Source organism: Nipponia nippon, unplaced genomic scaffold, assembly GCF_047370975.1.
Source record: "Nipponia nippon isolate SJK-2023a ecotype South Korea unplaced genomic scaffold, ASM4737097v1 scaffold_4, whole genome shotgun sequence".
NCBI lineage: Eukaryota > Metazoa > Chordata > Aves > Pelecaniformes > Threskiornithidae > Nipponia > Nipponia nippon.
Window position 1 is genome coordinate 53,528,076 of NW_028262358.1, and position 24,914 is coordinate 53,552,989.

Sequence of the window (24,914 nt, forward strand, 5' to 3'; positions counted from 1 at the left end):
ATTAAAACAGTGCCTGAGGCTTTGGGAGCATGGGCACTTGTGGGACCCTGCAGAGTCTGAGTGAGAGGCTCAGAGATAGTTTATTGTTGGACTGGGACTGACAGGAGAAGCTATAGGACACACAGTAAGAGCAACAAATTGAATTCCCTGTTGTCATATTCCCAAGAAAGGGAACAGAAGAAAAGAAGAGAAAATAATTTAAAGAAAGAAAGAATCAAAGTCAAAGAATAAATTGGGACTGGGGGATCATGCTGCCAGATCAGAGTATGGCCTCTGACCAGGATCAGATAGGGCAAAAGCCCTCCTTTCCATTCAACCTGTTTGTGAATCTTCCATTAAAATAACTCTGCTATTGCCTATGTCCTTTAAATGCAAAGGCTGAGCATGATCGCCCAAATGCCTTCGTCAGCATTAAATTTTAGTCAGCTAACGAAATAATAAGATGGATTTCAAATGCTATATTGTGATTTGAAATCAGTGTCTTTGCTGATTACGTGTACAAACCATTCAATCAAGGAACAAAAAAAAAATCAGCTGGCATATTTTATTCCTGTTCATAAGATGAAATATTCATTTCTAATTAAAATAGGAGCTGAGAAGTAATGTCTTGCTGCAGAAGTTAAATAATAATTTCAAATAAATAATAGAACATGTTGTGGTCATTTAGCAGGCAGTTTGTACACAGTCCAGCTTTTAAAAAAAACAAATTAATCATAATAATTATGTGTCAATCTCTCATAATAATTACTCTCTGTCTCTAAGAAAGGCGCTGGAATCACTTCAGATTATCTTCTATGTTGCCTGTTTCTAGAATGAACATGTTATTTAATGTTATGTCCTAAGTACCTGAATTAGAGTAGATTTTTTTTTAAGCCTAAACTGCTTCCAACTTGATGGATTCCCCAAGTTCAGAATCACAAGCAGAGTTTTCTCGACTTCTAGTTTTAAGCCTTGAATATTACATTTGGGTATTTGACCGTAGATACTAATAAGCCACTGTTATTCCATTCCAGATTCCCAGTCAGTTCCATGAGTCTTCCAATAGGTGATCACAGTATTTTATTCAGGGATTAATTTCCATAAGCTAGAAGGGCCAAATATTGGGGGGGGTTTATGATCATCAAGTATCTTTACAGCTTACTTGCTTCATGATGGAGTTAATTCCAAGCATCTTCATTAGAATGTACATAATAATGAATGTTCATAATTTTGCATTATGTTCATAATGTGCATTATGGCAGTTGTAAGTATAGTCCCAGTTCGGTGCATGAATGCAGCCATGAAAAGGATGGCACATAAATACAAAGTCATGTTTCTTTTCAAACCATTTGAACTGATACTGAACTGTGTTTGCCTGGGAGGCCAAGACACAGAAATTGATTTATCTCAAATAGGGACAGTTATTTTCCTCTGTTGTTTTCCAGTCTATTAATTCCAAAGGACAGGAATTAAGATAATAGCCAAAATGAGGTAATCAATAACCTTACAACTTAAGCTTCTTGTCAATTTTTGGTTATGTTGCTTCACTGTTGGACATTCTGTGAATTTTATTTCTCAAGCTGATTTCATTGCAATAACACATACAAATATCACGGGTGTGCATCTTTCTTTTTGTTTTGAAGGGCCCTGGTTTTTTACCCTGCACTGAGCTATACTCTGTGTATCCTTCAGTTTCTGTTTCATTAAAAAACTGTCTTCACTGCAGAGCTATTTCATCATGATCATTCCACTAAAAGGTAGGAACAAAGAGAAGCAATGCTAAAATTTCCTGCCAAGGCTTTAACAGCTTATAGCAGTGGATATGTACAGAAGAGGTTTCAAATACCAGCTTGCAGGCTTGTTTAGAGGAGAAAGAATCTCAGCAAATCATCCTCACAGGGCCATAAACCCTAGTTTTTTTCTTAAGTAAAATTCCTTATGAAGAATTTTAGCCCAGTGGGAAGAAACACAGAGGCTTCAGGCCATACTGTCATCCCCTACAGAAGCTTTATTAGGCTGGTGAGGTTCTGTCAAGCCATCTGCTATAAGTGGATCTCTCCAGACCTGTATTTAACAGCATATGCCATATACATTAACTTGCAAGGAAAGTTCTCTTCTTCTTATCCAGTTTCCTGCTCTTTTTCCTATTGCTAAAAATACTTTCTGTGGATACATATTCTTGCAAATTTTCAACTCTGTGATGAGTTTCTTTCAGCTCTGACTGATAGGATACGGGGACAATCTGTGTAGATTGCAAACCTGTGATGGTACAGAGCTACACCTTGCAGTAGGGGCAGCCTAGTGAAGGAAGAGGCAGCCGTCTCCTGGGGTGGCTGGCACGCAGACAGCTGTACTGTTAGCATGGCCCTTAGGTGGTATATTGTATTTCCCTTCGAGTCCTTTCTTTTACTGCTAGCCAACACAAAAGACAGAGCAGGCAATGCAGATTTATGGAGAAGGGGAAAAGGAACTTCTTCTCCACCACAGGCCTGTTTTGCTCTCACCTGCTTCCCACTCCAGTGACGCAGTGCTGGCAAAGCCACGTTGCCAGCTGCTGCAAAGGCCTCCAGCTTCCTTCCTTCCTTCCTTCTTTCCTCTTCCAAAGGCAGAGAGGGGCTGCAGCATTGCACATCAGCTGGGAGTGTTTGTGAATATATAATATCTCCCCCAGACATGCTCTGCCCGCTCACCCCAGCACTGTCAGGTACAGCCATCAGGCATGCCTACTCTTCCCATTTGCTTGAAGCTGCATCCAGCCTTTGGGAAATGACAGTCTTGTCATCCCCTGCTTAGCTTCTTTGGGTCACTAGAAAAGAGACGTAAGAGGAAAGTGCTCTCTGCTCTCTTGGGCACAGGCACATTTGAACACAACTTTGTCATCTCCCACAGTGCGAGCATGAGTTATGTGCATTGTCACTTGATGTTTACATCTCAGATCTGCTTTTCCTGGAGTCATATAGCTGTGTGAGAATCTGAATGTCCATGGGGAGAGGCAGAAAGGGCAGGGAGGGGGAGTGAGCTTCAGGCTCTTGTGTCTGCTAAGCAAAGGTTGTAGGCTGGGAAAGACAGAAGCAGTTAGGAAGAGATCACTTTCCTTTTGTTTTGCTCCCAAGTTGCACAGCGTATGGGCTGGACCTGCGAGGTCAGACTTGGCGTAGGGCTGGCAGCATTTGCTCAGTCCCCTTTCTCCTGTCCAGTGCCTAGCGACTCGGAGACTCTCCCTGCATCTGATTAATGAGTGAGTCAGCAGCTTGTGCAGTCATTTCTCCTCATAATATTTCAGCTTCGCTGTGGCACTGTTGTATTTGTGTATGCCAGCCTCATTCTGGAGTCTTTGACACTAAGCTCTTAAAGCCTTAATGTGCTTACATAACATGATATGGAGAACGAAGAAAGTAAATTTAATTAAAATCTTTCCCCACTGCTTCTGACACAGAGGCAGAGACAAAAGGAAGACACTTCTTTTCGAACGCTGAAGAATAATGTGGCATCCTCACAAAAACAGACAAGGAAACTGAGGGCACTGGTGGTGTATAGTATATCTAAAAAGGGGACTAATCTTCTAAAGTTTAGGTGTTAGACATCTGAAATGAAGGAGAACCTGTGCCTTGATGGCTGAATTCATGTTTTGGTTTCCTTTAGCCATTGAGTTGACATCTGTGAAAGATATGTTGGTAAAAGTAAGTAAAAAAACCCCAAAGCCTTTTAAATTCAGTACCAACTTTATTCCAGGAGTAGAAGGTTCATTAGTTATTTGACCAGCTTTGCTAGTGAAAATAAATAACCCATCGCACACAAATATTACTGCAATCAGCATCCTGTTAATACCTTAGACAGAGAATTCTAGCGCAAATTTTTGAGGAGCTTCTGCTGAATGCCCAGCTTTTGAATGGCTTTCACTTCTTTCTGTAGTTTTATATAAGAACAGAAGTACACTAATCCCAATTAAAAAGCAACATTCGCCAGATGTAACAAAGCAGCAGTATCTGGGAAACCCATAGATTTCCCCATGCTCAGGAAGAAAATAGCAAGGTATCTCAACTGGTAACTGTAATTGTAGCCTAGCTTTTCAGGGGACAATACATCAAATATAATTGCGTGAATTGAATCTCTTTGCTTGGGGAAATAAAAACCATTTGAAGAATGGAAGCGAAACCTTTTTGATTTAATGACATCCTGAAAATGAAGTCTGCAACCCTGTGAACTCCATTTATTGCTTCATGAGTACTGTAAGATGTCAAATGTTTATCAGCGTGTTTTGAAATCTGGTGTAGAACCCGCATATTGTAAGATATTCCCTCCTTTTAGCTGCCTCAGTGAAAGCTCTGCTTCCTCTCTTCTTGCCAAAGGGCAGAGCAACTTGCAATTCTATAGAGTGCTGCATTATTTTCTATAGACTGGTGACATAATGCTCAGGAGGCAGTTAAGGAAAGATCCCTTTTCTTAAATAATACATCCTTCCTCACCCTTGCCTGAGAAGTAGTGGAGCTTCATCCGGTCAAACAAATAGTTCACATACAATGGGAATTGAGTTACCTGTTTTATCTTGCGTCTTTTTGATAGCTCTTCTACTATCCTCCCTATATGTGCTGTCTCTCCTCTCTTTCACTGTGTTTAGCTGCCTCTTGAACGTGCCTCCCTGCTGCAAAGACACAGACATCAAAGTAGGAAGTGAAGGGGTAACCATTACACACATGATCAGCTTTTATTTGAAAATAGTATAATAACTGATTTCCTGGGAGCAGAAGCCATACAAGAAACAATAATTTACCATGATGGGATTATTTGTTGTAGGTTGAATGAAGCATTTATTATGGTCTGTGATTTTTCAGCCTATCATTCTGTCTCATGAAAAATGCAAATAATTTTTTAATTGAGATTGAAACAAAGCCTCTTTATTCTGACCCTCTTTTGGCTTGGTAAAACACAAAAAAAATAAATTATTTTTCCACAAATCGTTTGCGGTCACATTAGCTTGCACATAGAGACAGCAAGGTCATTGAGACAGCCCACAACAAGTGAAGCCTGCAGCCCTGATCCACAATTGCTTGTTCTGGTCACCAGGTAGCATTTCCTGGCCTCTCCCTCATAGGCAGTCAGCTACAGCTGGAATTGCCCGGAAAAGAGGCAGTTATTTCTGAAAACACAACTCCAGAAATTCTTGTAGCTGTATATTTGATTGTGGGCTGACAGCAATGAGCGTTTAGATGTTTTCACATAGAATAACTGACTTTTACTAATTGACTTGTTGTCTGTGACTTACATTTGGACTTAACAAGTGCAATGGCATGAATAAAAGCCCTCTTTATACCATCAAGAGGTGAGGATTTCATTCAGCCATACAATATTAATGAACAGAATGCACTTGTTATTAAGAAGGTGATATGAAGAGAAAAAGCCAGTTAGTGCACAGGTTTTGAACACGCCATGGTTATACTAATTACATTTAGAGACATTATAATCTGTGTTATTAATTTTGCAGTGCCTTAAAGTGAAATTTGTTAAATAATTTTGTTGTTATCTTTGTTGTTAGATAAAGTGAGAGATGTTATAAATAGAATGTAAGAGGGAGTGAACTGACAATATTTGTAAAATATCTGAACCAATAACAGCAAATAAGTTTAAACAAATGAAACCCTTTGCAAAATTTATTTCATAGAATCTTAGTTTGGCATGGTTATTCAGAGGATTAGCCATTACTAAACAAAGTGAAAAAAAAATATTGAAAGGAATCGGTAACAAAACAGAAATGTAGAATTGATTGCGTTTTCTCTCCTATGTGTCCAAAGATAAAACCATAATTAGATAGTTAAGCATCCAAATAAAAGTGCTCTAATTTTTCTAAGACACCAAATATCTTAAACTTCCACTAAAATCACAGTAAGCTAAGTCTGTTCATCACCTTTCATGTCTCATTTAGTTGTCACAATAATCTTTAGCTCTTACCTTTAGGGACCCAGATTTGAAATGACTGATCAGTTCAGCATGTTGGCCTTCTGCCCTGCTCCTTGCAAGATCCTATGGCACAAATTTCTTGTGGTCAAAGTTTGTCTGGTCTTCTCTAACATGAGACACTGCAAGATATGTGACTTCCATTGCTTTCCAAGGCTATGCTATGTCACTAGCACATCTCTAGATAAACTCGTACAGAGCCAGACGGGCATGTTTGCTCAGAGTCATTGGGGGTTCTTTTGTTTTGTTGTGGGTTTTTTTTTTTTTTAATTCAGTTCAGTTGGAAGGGACCTACAATGACCATCCAGTCCAACTGCTTGACAACTTCAGGGCTGACCAAAAGTTAAAGCATGTTATTAAGGGCATTGTCCAAATGCCTCTTACACACTGACAGGCTTGGGGCATTGACCACCTCTCTAGGAAGCCTGTTGCAAAGTTTGAGCACCCTGTGGTTAAGGTGGAGTATGCTGAGACTGAAGGAGAGCATAAGAAATCTGCCTCCACAATTTCTCCGATGCATAGGGACATTTGCTGCAAGCCTGGGTACTGCTCTACCAGTGCATGGTGTAACCCCTGCTCTGCCACCTGGCGTTTTGTGGGGGAGCCCTCTTTACTCTTTGGCATGACTTTGTGCAAAGTTGTTACACACGCTGCCCAAGTATGTATTTCATCTTCCCAGTGAAATTTAGCTCCGATTGTGCTTCCAAAATATTTTTTTTTTTTGCTTAAATGAGCACTCATATTGAATGTAACCCATCACCATGTTGTAACTCACAACAAAGCTATCTCATATGGCCTACCCACAAAGCATATCAATCCCAGGAAGGACCCCTACAAATAAAGAAGGCAGTATATACAATTTCTAAGACCTTCAGACCTCTGTCAGGATCACCAGAAAAGATGATAGCTCTCATAATAGTTGCTAACTGGACCAAGACAACAAAATCTCTTTTTATGTGACCTGGAATATTCAGCAGATGACAGTTAGTAACAAACGGTAAAACTATGTGTCTATTCCAGATGAAACATTATCATTTATAACAATTTTGTTCAACAGATTTTGGCTTTTTATTCTAATCAAGAGTCATCTGTGAACAGAATGTGTTCTTTATCAAATGTGTGTGTTTGTTCAAAATTTACCAACTGGCTAGGTATTGATCAGATTCCCTAACCAAAATGTTTTTACATTTCTTTCCATCCCAAATTCCTTCCTGCTCCAGCCTTTCTGGGGACTGCAAATGAGTAATCCTTTGTGCTTAATTTCTTATTGAATATTAACATAGACTTTTCCTATCTTTACTTCATACATGAAAGTTAACTCATTTCTAGCCATAATTCTGATAGTATAGTTTTACTTAATTTCAGTTTGTCAAATGGGATTTGCACGAGTACCCACTCTGCTCTCAAGAACACCGTTAGCCCCACACCGACTTCACAGCAAAGGCACTAGACTAAGTTGATGGTTGCTTTACATTCAGGTCCTTCTAAGTACCTAGCTGAAGCTAATCTTAGTTAGACTTGAGGCACATTATGGTAAAAGGAAAGACTCAGTGAGTTTAATGAAATGTTGGTCTGTCCTGTCTTCCTTCCCCCTCTACTTAGGTATTACTTTTGGCAGTGTTGGGAGCATTTTTCAGTTGTGTGCAGTCAGAGTGTGGGGTTTGGGTTTTTTTTTGTTTGTTTGTTTTTTGTTTTAGTAGTATATGTGTGTATATACCCTCCTCCTTTTTCAGCTTTAAGGTTGACTGACAGAAACAAAGACTAAAACCAAAACTGTAATAAGAAAAAATGACCCAAACTATTGAGGAACTGTTAAAATGAAATTATTAAAGGAAGAGTTGCATTGCATCCAATACAAAAATAAGTAAGTATGAAATTTAGGACACCTGAATTCTTCAAGGTCATTCAAAAAAGTAATGGCCTAATTTGAGTGACTTCAATTAATCCAGTGCTCACATGGCTGATAATTTTTCTTTGCTTAGTGAAAGCTAAGGTCCCTAAAATAAAAAAAAAAGAAAGCTAACAAAATACTTTTCTATTTTTAATGTTATAAACCCTAGTGTTCAAATTAGTCTTTGTAGATCAATGGCATTTTTTCCAAAGGATGAGAGAGGAAGGGAAAATAAAAGTTTCACAGTCCAGTGTTCTGCTTTGCCCTTTGTCACATTTCAAAGACCTACTGAGGAAAAATACAACTTTACAGAGAAGCCCCATAAGAAACATAATATAGTTCTTGCATTTATTGAAAAGCTGTCCTATGAAAACTTAATTGAACATTGATTGCCTCTGTTTTGTCTCTGGCTGAACATAATTACATTATTTCATTTGTTTTTAAAAAAACACACATTTCTTATTGATTGTCATAAGTGAATTTTTACAAGCTCAAATGCATAAGTATATTGATAACTTATAGCAATGAAAATGAAATAAAATGGATTTTGACTGCAGGAAGTTAACTTTAAGTAAAGCATGACTTCTCATGCTGGATTTACTGGAAAATCTCTTATTTACACATAGGGATGTTTATATTACTGATCTGTAGACAATTCATTACCATATGATGCTTCACATGTTGCTTTCCACTGCAGTACAATTATTTCTCTAGGTGACGTTAAGGCAGTCACCTCTGCGGTGTGGGACTATATGCTTGGAACCTCAACACAAGCTAGATGTTCACTCCTAATTAGTCAAAAGCAAATCCTCCCACCATCAAATATTTATTCTCTTTGGAGGTATGCATATTATATTGAAATATGAGAAACCAAATGCATGCTTTGCTGAGTTAATACATACTTGAGGTAAATGGCCTCTTTTTAAAACATTGGCACGTTCTGTTACATTGAGTTTTCCACCTCTGGCAGCCACATGAATGCTTGCCTCAGGAAACGCATATGGATGCTATCATTATCTCCTGCAAGTGTCACTGATGTTTACGTTCCCTTTTTTGGTTTTTTTTTTTTGACTAATTGAGAAATTAAGGAGGTATCTGAGATCAGCTCTCAGGTAGAAGACAGTTGATAGTGAGTGCTGTGCCCTATCAGTCATTTTGTGATCTCTTCCACGACTTGCTGTCCAGAAGCTTCACAAGAAAGAGAGGACTGCGGTGATGAGCTCAGGCGCTTTCTGCCTCTCACATAGCGATGGAGAACACATTCATTTTCTATCTACAAGAAAGCAGAATCAGTGATAAATTCACAGTCTGTTAATCCTAAGGGACAAATCAGCAGACAAAACACACCTAGAGATAGCATATACAGACCACATATTAACATTTTCAGGCAACAGATGTCTCCACCATGCCGTACATACTATATGCAGTACATAAACGAGGGTACATGTAGTGGCATACTCTTTGCTTCCCCAGGTAAATATTCTGTCAGCTTGCATATAAGGTTTCTATTCTTTCTGTGTTTCTGAACATGGATCTGAATGGCATTGGTTTCATGCAATTTGAATGGGAGCTATGAACCTTCTCCTGCAAAGAAAGTGGCAGATATATTGCCTCTGGGAAATATTTCTCCAGCTGCTCCTTGCTTGGTGGTGCTGGTGGTGAATGTATGGCAGTGAAAGGAGCACATGAACTCATTCAGTCTATGCTATTTTCACAAGGCTTTTTTAATTCACCACCACAACTGTTTGCTATGTTCAGCTCATCTGGAAAACAGTTACTGAAGCAAGACTTTCTTGCCCAGTTGCAATGAATGCCCTGTGCAAGGAAGACCCAGAGAAAGAAACCTAGACATACCTGCCTTTGGGATCTCTGCTATCCTAATGAATCCCTAGTTGACATTCTGAGTTGTAGGGCAAATGAGCTGAGAACACCTACCAAATCAGAGCCTTTTCCAAGGATAAATTTAAGGATGGTCTTCATGGTTTGATTTGAAAGCCATATCATATCCACATTAGGGGAAGGAACTATTTTTTAACTTGAAAGTTTCAGTGAACTTGTAGATTTTCCTTTTTTCTTCATATTAAAATGACAACTATCTTCTCCAACCTGGATTTGAGAAGTGTCAGTTAACACCTAGTCTCTCACACATCCTACTTCCCTAGCGTAGACAAGGTGTTACTTAGACAAAGTAACAGAAACTGGATTGCAAATGCCTGTTAAACACCGAGTAATGTGGGAGGTCTACAGATAAAAGCATCTTGCAGTTTGGAGCATATTGTGGTAAAATGACTCAAGGGAAAGGAAACACAACAGGGAAGTTTCTTACTTCCAGCTCCCTCAGGACCCCTGCAGCACAGGTCCGCTGTGACTCGGGGTCGGCCCTGACAGCATTCAGCAGCTCGTGACGGGTAGCAGGGGAACGGCCCAGGACCCAGCAGGGTCTGATGTGAAATGCAACCACAAATGGTACCCTCTGGCAGTGCCTGTGCATCAGCAGATCAGAGCTAAAACCTACATGTGGGGAAAACCTTCACTGCCACATTGTTTCTGCTCAACGGACAGAGACTTCAATGTCTGCTCATACAGGATCTTCTAAGCTGCAGTTACATAAAAAGTCCTTTAGTGTTTTGAACTTCGTTTGACTTTCTGTAGCAATCCCAAATTAGCATACCTACTACTACTTTTAGCTAAAATGATTAGTTCCGATAACTTGAGAAGTTATGCTGATTTAGGTTATTTGCTTATTAACACTGAAAGGGACATTGATATCTTGGCCCTCAAAACCATGAAACTTAAAAAAAAAATCTTCAAGTGTGACAAAAAGTCAAATTTGCAAGCAAATTGTTTTAAAAAATTGTTCTAGCTGAAATGCATCATTCTGATGGTGGGCTGTTTAACCCTTCTTAGCATAAATAACATTGGGGAATGACAAACAAAAATTCCAAAACCAACAAATTAAAGCTGACAATTGGATTAAACCGGTGCTTTCTCATGAGGCATTTCACTTTCAATGAATTAAAGATTTCTGAAAAAAAAGTGGTTTGGCCTTTTTTTTTTATTTAATTAAAAGCCCTGGCTGGGACGTCATTTATGCTTCTAAAGCTTTATAACAGAAATAAGAAAACTTTTATATCTCACTGCTTTTTCATATGTTCATATTATTTCATCTTTGTAAATAACAACACTTTTTTCTTACTATTTTAGGCAATGAAAGCCTAGAAGAAAACTATGTGCAGGACAGTAAAATGGGATTTGTCATCAATGCTATATATGCTATGGCTCATGGGCTCCAAAATATGCATCATTCCCTTTGCCCTGGACATGTTGGGCTGTGTGATGCTATGAAGCCAATTGATGGCAGCAAGCTCTTGGAGTTCCTCCTCAAATCCTCATTCATCGGTATTTCTGGAGAAGAAGTTTGGTTTGATGAAAAGGGAGATGCTCCTGGAAGGTAAAGAGATGTTTCATTTCAGATAATTAAACCAGGTGTTGGGAAGGGGGAAACGCTGCTGGGTTTGGTGATGGAGATTTCTTTGGCTGTTTTGCTGAACCATAGAGCATGCATTCTGTGAGACATAAATGGAGTTATCTGGATTAGTCTTACCACCAGGAATAACACCAGTAACACATGATATATTGATAGCTACAGCTCAAATTGAGACAGGAACTACAGTACAGCCTGTAACATTTCTAGTGTTTCAGGAGAGGACAAACCTTGCATCTCACAGACTTTTGGTGTCTGAGCTGCCACTGAGGCCCAGCACCAGGGTTTTAATAGGTATAAAGCCTACTACTACTGCTTGGAAATTAATGAAACATTTGCTTCCTAAGGTTTTGAAGGTAGGCCTGTAGAGCACATCCTTTTCCAACTGGATCTCTGCTGCTCCAAGGGCCCCCAGGATGTAGCACTGTGTCCTTGCCAGAGACTATTTAGTTCTGCTTGGTGAACTCCTGTGTGCTCTCCTTAACTTGTTTCACTCCAAATAAGCTTGGCTGTCCCAGAGTTTAAAGACTGGTCCAAGTAAAGCAGGACAAATAATTTTTTTTTTTTTTGCCAGAAGGTACTGTGTTTCACTCATTTGGGGTCTGGTAAATTCCAGCTGTGGTAGCTGCTACCATCTGCCCCTCCCTCGCAGACACAGTATGTACCCGAGCAATGGGTGAGAGAGCAACTTTGTGGACTTACGGGAGCCAGCTGACAGAAATCTTTTCCTCTTCATTAAGTTCTGTGGGCTCTGTCCAACTATTTTAAGTGAGACACCTCTCAGATGAGTTTATTTTTGAGTTTGTTTTTTATAAATAATTTTAATTCAGCTGCTGAAGCACAAAATCCATTATTAACTGAAACCTACTCAGGGGTTACTTCACTGAAGTTAGTTCTCCTACTGAGTGATTAAAGTATTATAAAAGACTCTCTTACTCCATCTTTGGGCTTATTGCATAAATGCATCTGAGTGCCAACACTGCACAAAGAGAGTGCTCTGGAATAAACAAGAGTTTGCAGTCTGGCATATGTTTTCAAAGAGTATTTGTAAGACACAGTGGCCTTAAAGCAACTCTTATTTCTATTACTAGCCTTTATTAGCAAAACTGACCAACTTTTTTACCGTTTGCTATTTGCATTGCTTGTTATATTTAAACAGTACATACATTTAACAGCTCGTTACATTTAAATAGTAAGAAAAAGCTGGTCAGTTTGGTCTTTTTGTTGAGCTCTGTATACTTTAGATTTTTTTAGTCAAAGATATAAACGAGCTAGGTCAGACTTTGAAAGTAGAGGCAAGCAATTCCCTTACAGTCAAACACATGCTTATTGACACAAATGCATAAATCAAATCTTTGTACTTATCATTTAGATAATACAGAGAAATTACTGCTTAGTGTAGCTTTAAGTTTATTACACGCTATTTATCTCCATAAAAGCATTACTCCAGCTTTGCATATGCTGCATTGTCTGCCTGTTAGTTATTTGGTTTGATGTTTAGGTGTAATTTTCCAATTTTAGCCCAAATCTCATTTATTGTCTTGTCACCTGAGAGCATTTCCACAACTCTCATCAGTACCAAGCATAGAATTAGAATGAACAGTTCCTGAATTCAAAATATAGGAGGGTTATATCAGGATATTTCTCTGAGTAGGTCAGGATGATAGAATTTATTCCATCCATCATTTTGGTCTATAGCAAGGTTCATTTCTCTTGATTCCCTGGCCTATTTAGAATTTGATGGGTTATTTTCGGTAGGGTTTTTTTTTTACTGTTTCTCGTTTACATTTTCACAGCTGGAATTAGCAAGTTTGGACAAGGAAGTTCAATTAACCTTTTTGTTATTCATGCTGTAATCCTTGTATCACTCTGTGGCATTTATGACATTGCAATATCATATCAGAGAATGGTGATGTGTATTTGAAATGCGAGATCTTTGTATGCCAGCAGTAGTTTATGCCCATGCAGAATTGTATTTAGCTCCAGATTAGCCCTAGTGTTACCACAGCTCCACGTGGAAAAGCTCTTTGTGGATGAGTGAACATACCATACCATGGTATCAATACCCAAAAGAGCTTTTGTACCTCAGCAAAATGAAGAGATAAACACCATGTACAACACCCAAATACAGCAAAGAGAGCCAGATCTGAAATTTCCTAATTGTTTAGCTTTTCTGTGCCAGTGCAAGAATGTCACACAAATATGTAAAAAGATTTTTTTATATTATGTTAACATACCATGTGAACAAATTAACTTCACAAGATGGAATAAATCAATATTCCTTCTTAGAAGGCAGCAACCTTCCTCATACTTTGTTTTCAAAATCTGTGAGGTTCTTTGAGCAATTGACTCTCACAAGCTCCTAGTTACAATCATCATGGGCAGAGCAGGTAGAGATGCCTGTAGTTATGTTTGCCTGACACTCACATAATTTCCTGTGTTGAACCCCTTAAAGCTTCATCAAACCTTAACCATTTGTTTAGATATAACTCTTTTTCTATCTCAGGCTCAATTCATGGTTTCAAGCTTTTATCAAAATGAGATTAGAAAACAAGAGGCACTTTTTCAAAGGTTTATTTCTTCTGTGCAGAATCTTTTCTTTGAAGAGCTTTTATGCAGAAATGTGAAGCAGAGCTTTATCAGAAGGGCACAAATGCAGTCACTTAACTGAATGCACTGCCTCCAGGAAAAAATGACGTGGATGTAGCTCTGAAAAATCAACAGCTTTATGTGCTCGCTATACTGTCATTAAGAACATGCTGGTAAAATTGCTGAACTTTTTACTTTCATTGAGTACCTCCCATTTCCTTTCTCAATAGTAATCGTATCACACAAATTCCGAGAAATGGCTGGAGAAGATGTGAGGGATGCAGTAGTCAACACCACATCCTTCTCTGGGCCTATGCAAGGAGCAGGGGACAGATCCATTTCGAGCTCTTGTCTATTCTAGGGTAACTAACTGCCTACTTTTAGCTTATGGCAGGTATAAAAAAATTACCTCTCTAGGACAAACAATTTGCATAGGCCTCTGACCATAAAATCCTATGTGACAACTGTCAGAACTTTCAGCTCCTACACTGGACCTCTGATGTGTGCAGAAATGCTAAGGTTCACAAGCTAACAGAAATGTTGTTGTTCATTTTACCCCAACTAGACTCGGATGTAGACCTATATAACTCTATCTATCTAGTTCAAAATTTCCAGTGGCTGTTCTGGCTTCAGATATGGCAACTCTATCAACTCCAATGCTTTGAGTAAATTATCAAATGCATAATGCAAACACTTCAAACTTATATAGTATATAGGAACATAGAATGTCCTGAGTTGGAAGGGACCCACAAGGATCATCGAGTCCAACTCCTGTCCCTGCACAGGACAACCCCAAAATTCATATCATATGTCTGAGGGTGTTGTCCAAATGCTTCTTAAATATTGTCGGGCTTGGCACTGTGACTGCCTCCCGGGGAAGCCTGTTCCAGTGCTCCACCACCGTCTGGGTGAAGAACCTTTTCCTAATATCCAACCTAAACCTCCCCTGGCATATCTTCCTGCCATTCCCTCGGGTCCTATCATTGGTCATCAGGGAGAAGAGATCAGCGCCTGCCCCTCCTCCTTCCCTTGTGAGGAAGCTGTAGACCGTGATGAGGTCTCCCCTCAGTCTCCTCTTCTCCAGGGTGAACAGACCAGGCGACTTCAGCTGCTCCTCATGCGGCTTCCCCTCTAAACCCTTCACCATCTTCGTGGCTTCCATATAAAGGAATGTGTCTCAAAACAGACCATGTCATTTTGGAGTTTGGCTCCATGGGTGGTTTTTTTGGCCAGTTTCATCCCAGCATTGCTCACCATTGTTGTTTTCCATTCTGCCTTCCAGGATAGCATACCTTACTGCCAGTCTGATATTATGAGGAAAGGTAGCTTCAGCCATCTCAGACTAACCAGAGTAAGAGCGTGCTTGTGACCAGCTGGCTCACGGTCTGGCTCACCTCACAAGTAACTTGTTCATATGACACCACCTATTTGGTCACATCATTTCCCAATATACTGGAGAGCTTGCCCTTATATTAAAAGAAAGATTAATTTTCTTATGTGTAGAATGTTTCCATGGCTTCTGTAAATGCTGCCATATGTGTGTGAAATCCAGCTGCCTCCGTGGTCCTCGCTCTCTTAGAGCTTCATGACTCTTGTCAAACCCACTTCTTTTGGAATAATCATTTTTAGCTTGGACACAGCCCAAAAGTGTTAAAGCTGTCCATGTGTGAGTGAGGGGATGGGGGAGGTATTCCAGCACTGAACTCGTCCTTACACAAAGCAGAAATTTTTCATTAAGGAAAAGAAGAAAAGGATAAAGAACTTATGCATGTCTCCATATACCAAGTGTGTATGTTAGACCACATTTCTGCACTTAAAATTCAAGCTGCATATCAAAGCTGCAAACACTGTACTACAACTTGTCATATGCAAGACTGCATAAGAGCTTTTAGTCTGCATACTTTATTCTTTGACAGATAACTGATAGAAAAGGGAACAGTATTATAAGAAAACATAAGAATGGCTTTCAACCTAAAATCATATCCCTGAAATTGCCAACTCTTGATTGATATTTCATTAATGCCACTCTGCACCTTGTAATATGTTTTTCCAAAAATGAAAAAAATCTGTGCAGGTTCAAAAATTCCATTAAGGGAATGTGAGGTTTTAGTAATCTTTTATTCCCCTTCCTGAACTTATTTTCCAGCCCGGAGTAACTGATTTTGTATCAGTCTAATACCAGGTCACACTAAAATCCAAGTAGGTTCTTCTTGCTAGGAAGAGACATGTACATTCCTGCTCAATTTTACTTCTGTCTGTTGAGTCTACATTATAAAGTGCCGGGCTCTCACTGCTTCTTGCTATCCTGATTCTTCACAATCCTGAAAAAAGCATTCCTTTTTTTATGTTATTCCTTTGCAAGAACTGGGATATGAGAAGGAATTGTTTCCTAGTGAATTTGAAATTTACCCCTTTTCTAAGCAACTCCTCGATTAGTAGCTGATTGCCAAGCAGTGGAGCTGTCTCCTGCTTGGAGCTCCATTGAACTCAGAGGCAAGAATCCCTTTTCCCATGTGATTCAGTGGAGCTCTGCAGTGGCACTCATATTATCTGAGCATGCGTATTTGCAAGACCAAGGTCTAAATACAGCTGTAAACATGCACTTCTTTAAATCATCGTTAACTAGAGAGATTCCAAAGACTCAATTAAGAAAAACAAACATCTAGAGAGTAATTCTAACACCTCTTTCTTCTGTGAAGTGCAGAGAGAGTTGAAATTTGCATGTTTGAACCTCAGAAGGGAAAAGAAAGAAATGGATATGTCTCTCTCTTTGCCCACAACCAAGCATCCCAGTTTTATTTATGGCTCATACTTTGCTTACCTTTCATTCCTAAAGCACATACAGATCAGCAACACTCATTATAAACAAAAGATTTTTTTCCCCCCAGAGACCAAAACAATACAGTAGAGAAAAACAAGGCAGCGACTCGCAGGCTTGGAAAACAGAAGATGCTTTGTGATTTTCAGCTCCAGTCCTGATTTCTCATTCTCATCCCTCTTTCTCTTGTCCTTTTTTAAACAAAGCCCTCCTCCTTCTTATCTTACGAGGCCAGGCTGTGGGTCCAGCCTCTTTTGTGGTTCTTCCTCTCTGTGCACTCTCCAACATTCATTCTCCCATTCTTGCTTAACTCCTACTAAGAAATCACCACAGTTAATCACTGCTTTGCACAAGCCACATTCTAAGGGTTAAAGAAGGAACAGAATAATTAGCAGTAAGGGATGTGCACACATCAGATCCAACACATGGGAGGCAATGATGGAGACAGGGCAGTTGAATGTTTATTGTACCAGTGTTTTATGCTTCCTTTACATCAGCCTTGGGAAGATCTCTCCTACTTCCCTAGGGTGAGGAAGTAAATTTTGTGCCTGAGCTGCTAACTTTTCCTGGCAGTCTCACTGGGCTGGGTAACATAAACAGTTGAACTACTGCTTACAGTGAACTTATGGCATACCAGTTCAGCTAGTTTGAATATTTCTACTGGTTACTTTAGAGCTCCCAGCAGGGGCTATACTGCAACCAACCTGTATGTAGGCACCTAGCAAATGCTAAAGACATCTTGAAAAATGGTTGAAAAACACACCATCCAGACAATGCCTACAGGTGCATCTTTAGCAGAGCTTGTTGTCTTTGATGTGCAGTTCTCCCTGGACACAAAACTTTTTACCTACATTTTTATGTAAGCAGGGCAAGCAATCAGTAATTGTGTGGCAATCAGAGCTGTCATTTCCCACGATTCTGCTGCAAATCCTACAGTATATGGTGCTTCTGTGAAACTCTAGTCCCTGGTGTTAAGCGATGACATGAATATTTATGGAGGCAGAAGGAGAAAGGCAAGGTAAATTTTTATCCTTCGTGTTTCAGGATAGTGACTTCCTTTCTCTTTTTTTCGCTTGCAGGTATGACATCATGAACCTGCAGTACATAGAGCCCAACCGCTATGACTATGTCCTCATTGGGACCTGGCACGAGGGCGTGCTCAACATTGATGACTACAGGATTCAGATGAATAAGAGTGGAATGGTTCGATCAGTGTGCAGTGAGCCTTGCTTGAAGGGCCAGATTAAGGTGTGCCTCAGACACTTGCTTTCTGCTATAGAAATGTGAATAACCAGTCAGTGTTTTTTCCCTAAACCAAAGCAAGCTTCTTTCATGCCAAGGGATAGGACTTCCTCTTCTTCAGGAAAGCCAAAAGTATAGAAAGAGTCCTAGATTAACATCTTCCTCTTACAATCCCATATACAGGCCCAAGCTTTCTAAAATTGCTCTTTGTAGTGATGCAGAATCTCCTAGTGTGACAGGATTTGAATTTCACTTTATGCAAGAAAGAACAAGATTTTCACTTAGTCATTGCCTACAACATTCAGTGGCTGTGATTCACTTGGGGGCTGATCCTGAAAAGAACGTGACCCATGGAAATCCAGTATTTTGTTCCAGCAATAACACCTGCAAGAAAAAGGCAAAAAAAAAGCCTATTTGTATCTCATATTCACAACAGGAGGCATGGAAACACAAATGAAATCCCTCCGTGTTTACCAAACAGTAGCACTTGTATCAAGCTACAAATAATTTGCCACCTGCCATGTCTGGATGACATAAAGACATGTTCCATCACTATCAAAATGGTATGGATGCAGTAAGTTTAAAATGGCAAGAAGCCCATTCAGGAGAATCACCTTAGAGCAGACCTTCCTTTCTAATTTCATTTAATAAGCACATTTGCAGCTTTTTAATTCTATATTGCTACTCTAAGCAATAAGTGATTGATGATTTGGCAAAGGCGTAGTGACATACTCCAGCAATCTTGGAGGGGAAACATTATCAGTATTTACTACCCTCCAAAACATCTTTTCCCTGTTTTTGAGATTGTGCAGTTTGTGTATGTTTGTATATGTAAACACCATGCATACAAAATGCCAGCTTCGGCTCCCATTGAAGTCTATTGGACTCTCTCCACAGACTGCAGGAGGAAATGTTAACAAAAAAAGCCCACAAAGCCAGCATTCAATAAAACAAACATTTTGTTTTTCACTACTGCACTTAGCTCTGCATATAGATGGATAGGAAGATCCTGGAGAGAAGACTGGATTCCTCATTTCTGGCAAACAGAGCCAGAGTCTTTGTTGGAGCCCCATGAGGTGGAGATACCCTTAATCTTTCTTTCAGCCTCAGCGTAATGAAACTAGGAGTCAAGATGAGGAAACCATCTTTTCAACATTGGTTCATTACACTTAGCAGCCTTCAGAGCAGAGAAAGATACAGCTTTCAGGCCCATTTGTCTCCAAAAGGGCTGTTCCAAAGCATGCTCTTGGTCACTACATACTGGTTTTATTTTGTACTAGGACCCATGATATCCTTTTAGCAGTATATTTTTTAATTTACTCTTATTTGAATTTCTATTTACGCTGGTGTAATAAGCCCCAAAGAGACTTGCACATAAAGTGGAATTAATGTGTGTGTGCATGTGCTTGTGTATATATATATGTATATGCATGAATCACTCTTTGTTCTAACCTTTGACTTTGTTTACTGCTTTTTACTATGCAATAGATATTAAGCGTGGGCTGAGCTACTTGTCCTGACCTGAACCATCTCTCAGATTAAGCCTGTTCTCAAGTTTGAAAATATAACGCTCCCCATGCCTCTGTACCAAAGGGAAAATGATTTTGTACTTTTAACTCAGAACTGCTCCCCCTAAAACAAAATAGAATTGTCCCCAGAGATTATTCTTGAACTCTTAAGCACAAATTTTAATATGCAGGGGTAGATACAGAATCAGGATTCATGTTTTCTAGTTGTTTGAAATGTGCCATACACAGGAATCCTGTCATATTTTAAACAGTGCAGTGGTATCTGTTTGCTGGGAGGGCTTCTGTCTTGTCTTATAAAGGATCATAGCTGAGGATGTATTTTGCATTACAGGTGATCAGGAAAGGAGAAGTGAGTTGCTGCTGGATTTGCACTGCTTGCAAGGAGAATGAATTTGTTCAGGATGAATTCACATGTAAAGCCTGTGAGCTTGGCTGGTGGCCTAATGCTGACCTGACAGGTAGGGACATGTCCCTCCAAACGCATTCCCATTTTACAGGGCACAAGGAGAATGGTGTGTGGTGGAGAGTAAGGTGGCAGCATGCAGAGATATTAAAGGTACATACTTAAACACCCATCCCAATGCAGTTTAGGGTGAGTGAAAGTGCTATATCTTTTGGCTCAGTTCAACAGCAGTGACAATAAAGATGGCAAAATTTATACCAAGAAGAAATGACATAGTCTATCTGTTCCTCCCCTTCAGTTAGCATAAGCATTGATAAAGCTGTTAAGACTACTAATGAACTTAGCAGCATTTGCTGCAATTTTAGCAATGATTATCACAAGAGCTCAGTGCATCCTTGTCAGATTGACGATACTCTTTCTGATCGTTCTACCATGCAATTAGTAATAATTTGTCTGGGATTTCAGGCCATTCAGTAACTGACTACCAGACTTTCATTTGGTATAAAGATCATTCTCACTGCACCTGCCAGCAAGAGGAACATCAACAAAATCCTGAGAAAGGCTGGCAGAAGAAAAGGAAACAGAATTACTCTGCTCTTTGTATATGCTGTGGTTGACTTGTATGCTATGGCATCTTTCTATTATTTTGTACCTATCAAGGTCAACCTCCACACCTGCTCTAAGCTTTTCAGTAACCCCCAAGAAAATAGATTTAATGCACTGAGAAGCACCACCTTGACCTTGGGTTTGCTTTGTATCACTGTAAATGACTACTGGCACCTCTGCGCCATGTCACATCTGCAAATCTTGGCTGCCAGTATTCAGCAGGGCATCATTCCTAGTCAGAGAAACAATCTGACTACCTAGCTGAAGATCAAATGTGCAACTTATCACATCTTTATCCTTTAATATGACTGGCTGCCAATGAGATGTTGCTGCAGCATTTAACATATAGACAAAGTACTCAAACCTTGATTAAATATTTCCTAGAGATGCTGTCAAGCTAGTCACTGAAGCCAAGTGAGCTTTCAGAGGATTTGTTTTGAGAGGGAGAGCTCGCCACTTCTCCAGCTAAAATATACTATTAATCACAATAAACTGGGAAACTTGACCCATTGGCTATCTTGGTCTTCTATGGAAAATAAGCTATGGTCATGTCCCAGATGTGTGTGTGTCTGCTTATATCCATACCTCTCACCCCCTCTATCTCCCCCAACCCCCTCCCCCCTTTCTCTGGTGTGCAACTGAACATAATTCAAACAGGTTTGTCAGGATACAGAAATCTCAGTGATCATTCAGTTCCTTCAAGTTTCATGTAAGTGGGTTGTAGGAAGAGGAGTTCTTGAAAAATACCTTCTGTAAGGGCCTCAATTGTGGAAAAACATCTTGTATTACTAGGCACCAGAAAATCCAGAGCACCCTTCATAAATGTCCTGACCATTGGAAAAGCTCATATTCAACTGCCACATCCTAGGACACCAGTGTCTGCTAATTTTAAAGCAGATATCCATAGACAACTGGGCTCTGTTAGTCCTGGAGGTTCGCAGAATTTTTTGTATCTACTATTCAGGGAAGAAAACTGGGACTTCTTTTTAATCAATAAGGCAGAACAAGAACATAGTGAGAGATCAATGTGCACTTGAGTGAATATGGTTCAGTGCTACCAGCTGCCCAAAATAGCTCAAAAGGGGGCATGTCAAAATGACAGGCAATGCTGAAAGGAGTTGAGGAAAGCATCAGTGCTGGAAAAAATCTCAGGGGCATGTTGCAATCTATTAACTTTTAATGAAATCAGTAGATGACCTGCTGATTTGTGTTTCTTCTCAGCAAGGAGACTGGACTGCTGCTGTTCTGAAATCACAGCAGCATCGGCCAAATGACAGCATAGCCATTGACTGATTTCCTAGAGAACATCAAAATGGCAGTCTGCTCCCGCACAGCTTCTTCAGTCTGTCTTCTTGAGGAAAAAACTTCTTTTTTTAACCCCTGCAATTCATTTACTTGAATTGCAGTACAAAGTACAAAGTTGTGAAGAGAAGCTGATGCCATCCTAACCTTTAGAAAAGGGAGACTGAGCTAGATAAACTCTGGCTCTTGAACTTTGTGGGAGTCACCATTGATACCATTTAATTTGGAATTCTCTTTTCTTGCCAGGATTTCTCCCATCAAATATGTTTCTATAGTTTGCTTTTGTGTGTTGTATTCATACCCTGCCAGTCACCATAGCATCTAGACACAAACGTTAACATCTCACATTTGAGATTGTTTTTCCCTTTGCCTTAAACCTTAAATGCTAAACATGGATGCAGTTTTGGTCCCATTTTCCACCACAGATGGAGGCTCTAAAATCCTTAGTCCCTTTAAGAAACGTGAAGCACATACTAACCCATTTCCTAAGACATGCTTTTCAAGGTGCCCATACTCTCCATTTGAAATGTCTGTGTTGCTCAGCAATCCTTTCCTGACATTTTAATTTTATTTTTAAATGTACAATTTTTTTTTTAGATTGCTTCCCCTAAATATGTGTTCAGTGAAGTGGAGTCAGTAGGCACAAATGATTTCTCACCACAGATGATAAAAACTTGACCTGACAAATAGTCACTCAAACCAGTACCTTAAGGCCTTGTGCCAAGAAGAGATATCTTTTGTAGTATCAGAATCTAATATAAGAAGAATGAATGTCAAGCTAGTAAATCCAGTTTACATAAATCATCTTAAATAAGCAATAAAACAAGATAGGACAGGAAATTTCATAGAGTTATTATGAAATGAATTGTAAAGGTTTGGGGCCATCAGTTACCTGGGATGTGTTAATGACCTCAGAAAACATCCTGGATTGTCTTATTGGCCTTGCAGTATGAATATAATTTAAAAAAAAAAAAAAATTGATTAGCCTCTGCTCTAGGAAATGATTCATGGTTAAAGTGCACAGAAAATAGTAGATGAAAGCTACCAAACAGCTTTTTACTAGAAACTTTTAACTGTGAAGCTTTTGCCACTAATTCTCTGATTTTTTGAGGCTTGGGTTAGGTGTTGTGGGTTTTTTGGGGGATTTTTGTGTGTGTGGTTTTTTTTTTTTAACCTGTAAGTACACCATTTCCTGGGTATCCTCCCCCAGTCTCAGCAAGGTTCCCTAGTCCACTTTCTCCTAACTGGGAAATGATTCACCTTCACAGGTGCTGACAACCAACAACTGTTTGCTGATGGAAGGAGTGCAGGCAGCTTTTTGCAGTGTTTGTAGCACACGTGGCTCTTGGGGTTTGCTGGTGCACAGGAATTACACTGATTTAACGAAACAGATTTCTAAGACCTTACACAGGATAAGCTTAAAGCAATCGATAGGCTTAACCACCATGCTGACTCAGGGCTCTGAAAATATTGTTTAAGATGGAATGAGTATGGCTTGATGTTGCTAACCGTAAAGCCCACACTGAAACTTTCCAGCAACCACAGACTGGCTTCTTGTTTAAGAAGAGTTTTGCATGTATTAATCAACGAGCAGGAGCTTCTGATTCTTAGTCTTTTATTAAATCAAAGAAGGAGCCAATTTCCAGCCAGGGCTGCTGCGGCAAATGGCCAGAGGCTCGCACTTCTAATAAAAATGTTTTCCTTCATATTTCACCATAAAAATACTGGTTGGAAGAACAGGTTTCCTCACCTACCTGAGTCTTGAACAGACCACTCTGAGCAAAACAGAATACCTTTTCTTTATAAAACAAGACCTCCAGTTGCACATACTGTAATTTCTATTGGTTTTGATGTTACAGGTACCTGTAACATCATTACCGGTAGTTAAGTAGACAACAATATGTGTAGTTAAGTCAGCCTGGTACTCTTAGAGACAAAAAGTACAGAATTATACATTCTTTCAGTTCATATGACATTGGCAGACATTAAAAGTTCAAGCAGAAATTTTCCATGTCAGGACTTTGCCTCAGGCTGATTTTTTTTTTAATTTCAACAAGAAAAATTTTTTCTTCTTCTGTTCCTCAAAATGAGGTTACAGTAAAACTGTTCAAGCCTGTTCCATATCTCTGTTTATTCCTCCCATACTTGGAAGGACTTTACATTTTGGTAGAGGTATCAGTAGGTAATTTTGTGTCACCCTGTGGAAGATGCGTATAAATTGAGCAAAACTGTGGGCCTCAGAAGCTTCTAGTTCATAGAGGTTGGTCTCTGCAGATATACTGCAGACTGAGGAGGAAGGGGCTGAGCATGGCTTTTGCTCATCACAATATCAGGGCCCTTGCTAAGATTTAGCAGCAAAACTGAAAGGAAAAAAATGACACTCTTACAAGCTCGCTGACACTACTGCCTTTTCCTTGCTCTTCTCAGCTGTGTCCAACAACTCAGACAGGCAGAGGTGATGAGCAGCTGGTCCAGGATGTGAAAAGCTGGACCAGCAGTGTTCGTAATGGAGGCATCTGGGTGGAGAGGTGACCGGCTAGGAAAAAAATGAACTGGAAGGGGAACTGAGACTGGGACAGTGAGGGACTGGGAGGAAAGATAATTGAGAGATGGGGGAAAGCCACGAAAGGTGAGCTGGGTCCAAGGTAAACTGGAGGAGGACAGAAACAATAAGTAGAAGAGGCCATGGATACTTACCGTGGGATACAGAAACATGTTAAACACATTTTGGCACTATTAAGTCAAGAACAGAAATTAGGAAATGTCAGAATGAAGGTTTTCAGTAACTCACCTTCACAACCATAACATCCTATTAACATAGGAGATTTTATTTTCTCTGTAATGATTATTGCTGGTATTGTATCTTTAGCACAGTGAAGAAGGTAGCCAGAGACTCCTTTAACTTGAGTGTGGGAGAGAGCAGTTAAGTACCATCTTAACTGATACCTATGTTTGCACATCTGTACTAGTCACAAAGGAGAGCCTTTCCGGTTATTTTTTGAAGGCATGCATATTTTATGGGTATGGCTTTTCCATAATAACTAAATTACATTATTTAGTGGAAAAACAATGAACAGAGGGTTTGACAAAATGAGAATAAGGTAACATTAAAAGAAAAA

The 24,914-nt window shown here is 39.6% G+C and overlaps 1 protein-coding gene across 3 annotated transcripts in view; it reads left to right on the forward strand.

Annotated features, from left to right (window-relative positions):
• Positions 1 to 24,914, forward strand: part of GRM1 (glutamate metabotropic receptor 1) — a 195,024-nt gene that overhangs the window by 136,105 nt on the left and 34,005 nt on the right. For all 3 annotated transcript variants that reach the window (XM_087776109.1, XM_087776113.1, XM_087776110.1), the window contains exons 5-7: positions 11,027 to 11,273; positions 17,793 to 17,961; positions 19,816 to 19,942. In XM_087776109.1, the coding sequence (XP_087632235.1) occupies positions 11,027 to 11,273; positions 17,793 to 17,961; positions 19,816 to 19,942 (543 nt within the window). The remainder of the gene's footprint in view (positions 1 to 11,026; positions 11,274 to 17,792; positions 17,962 to 19,815; positions 19,943 to 24,914) is intronic.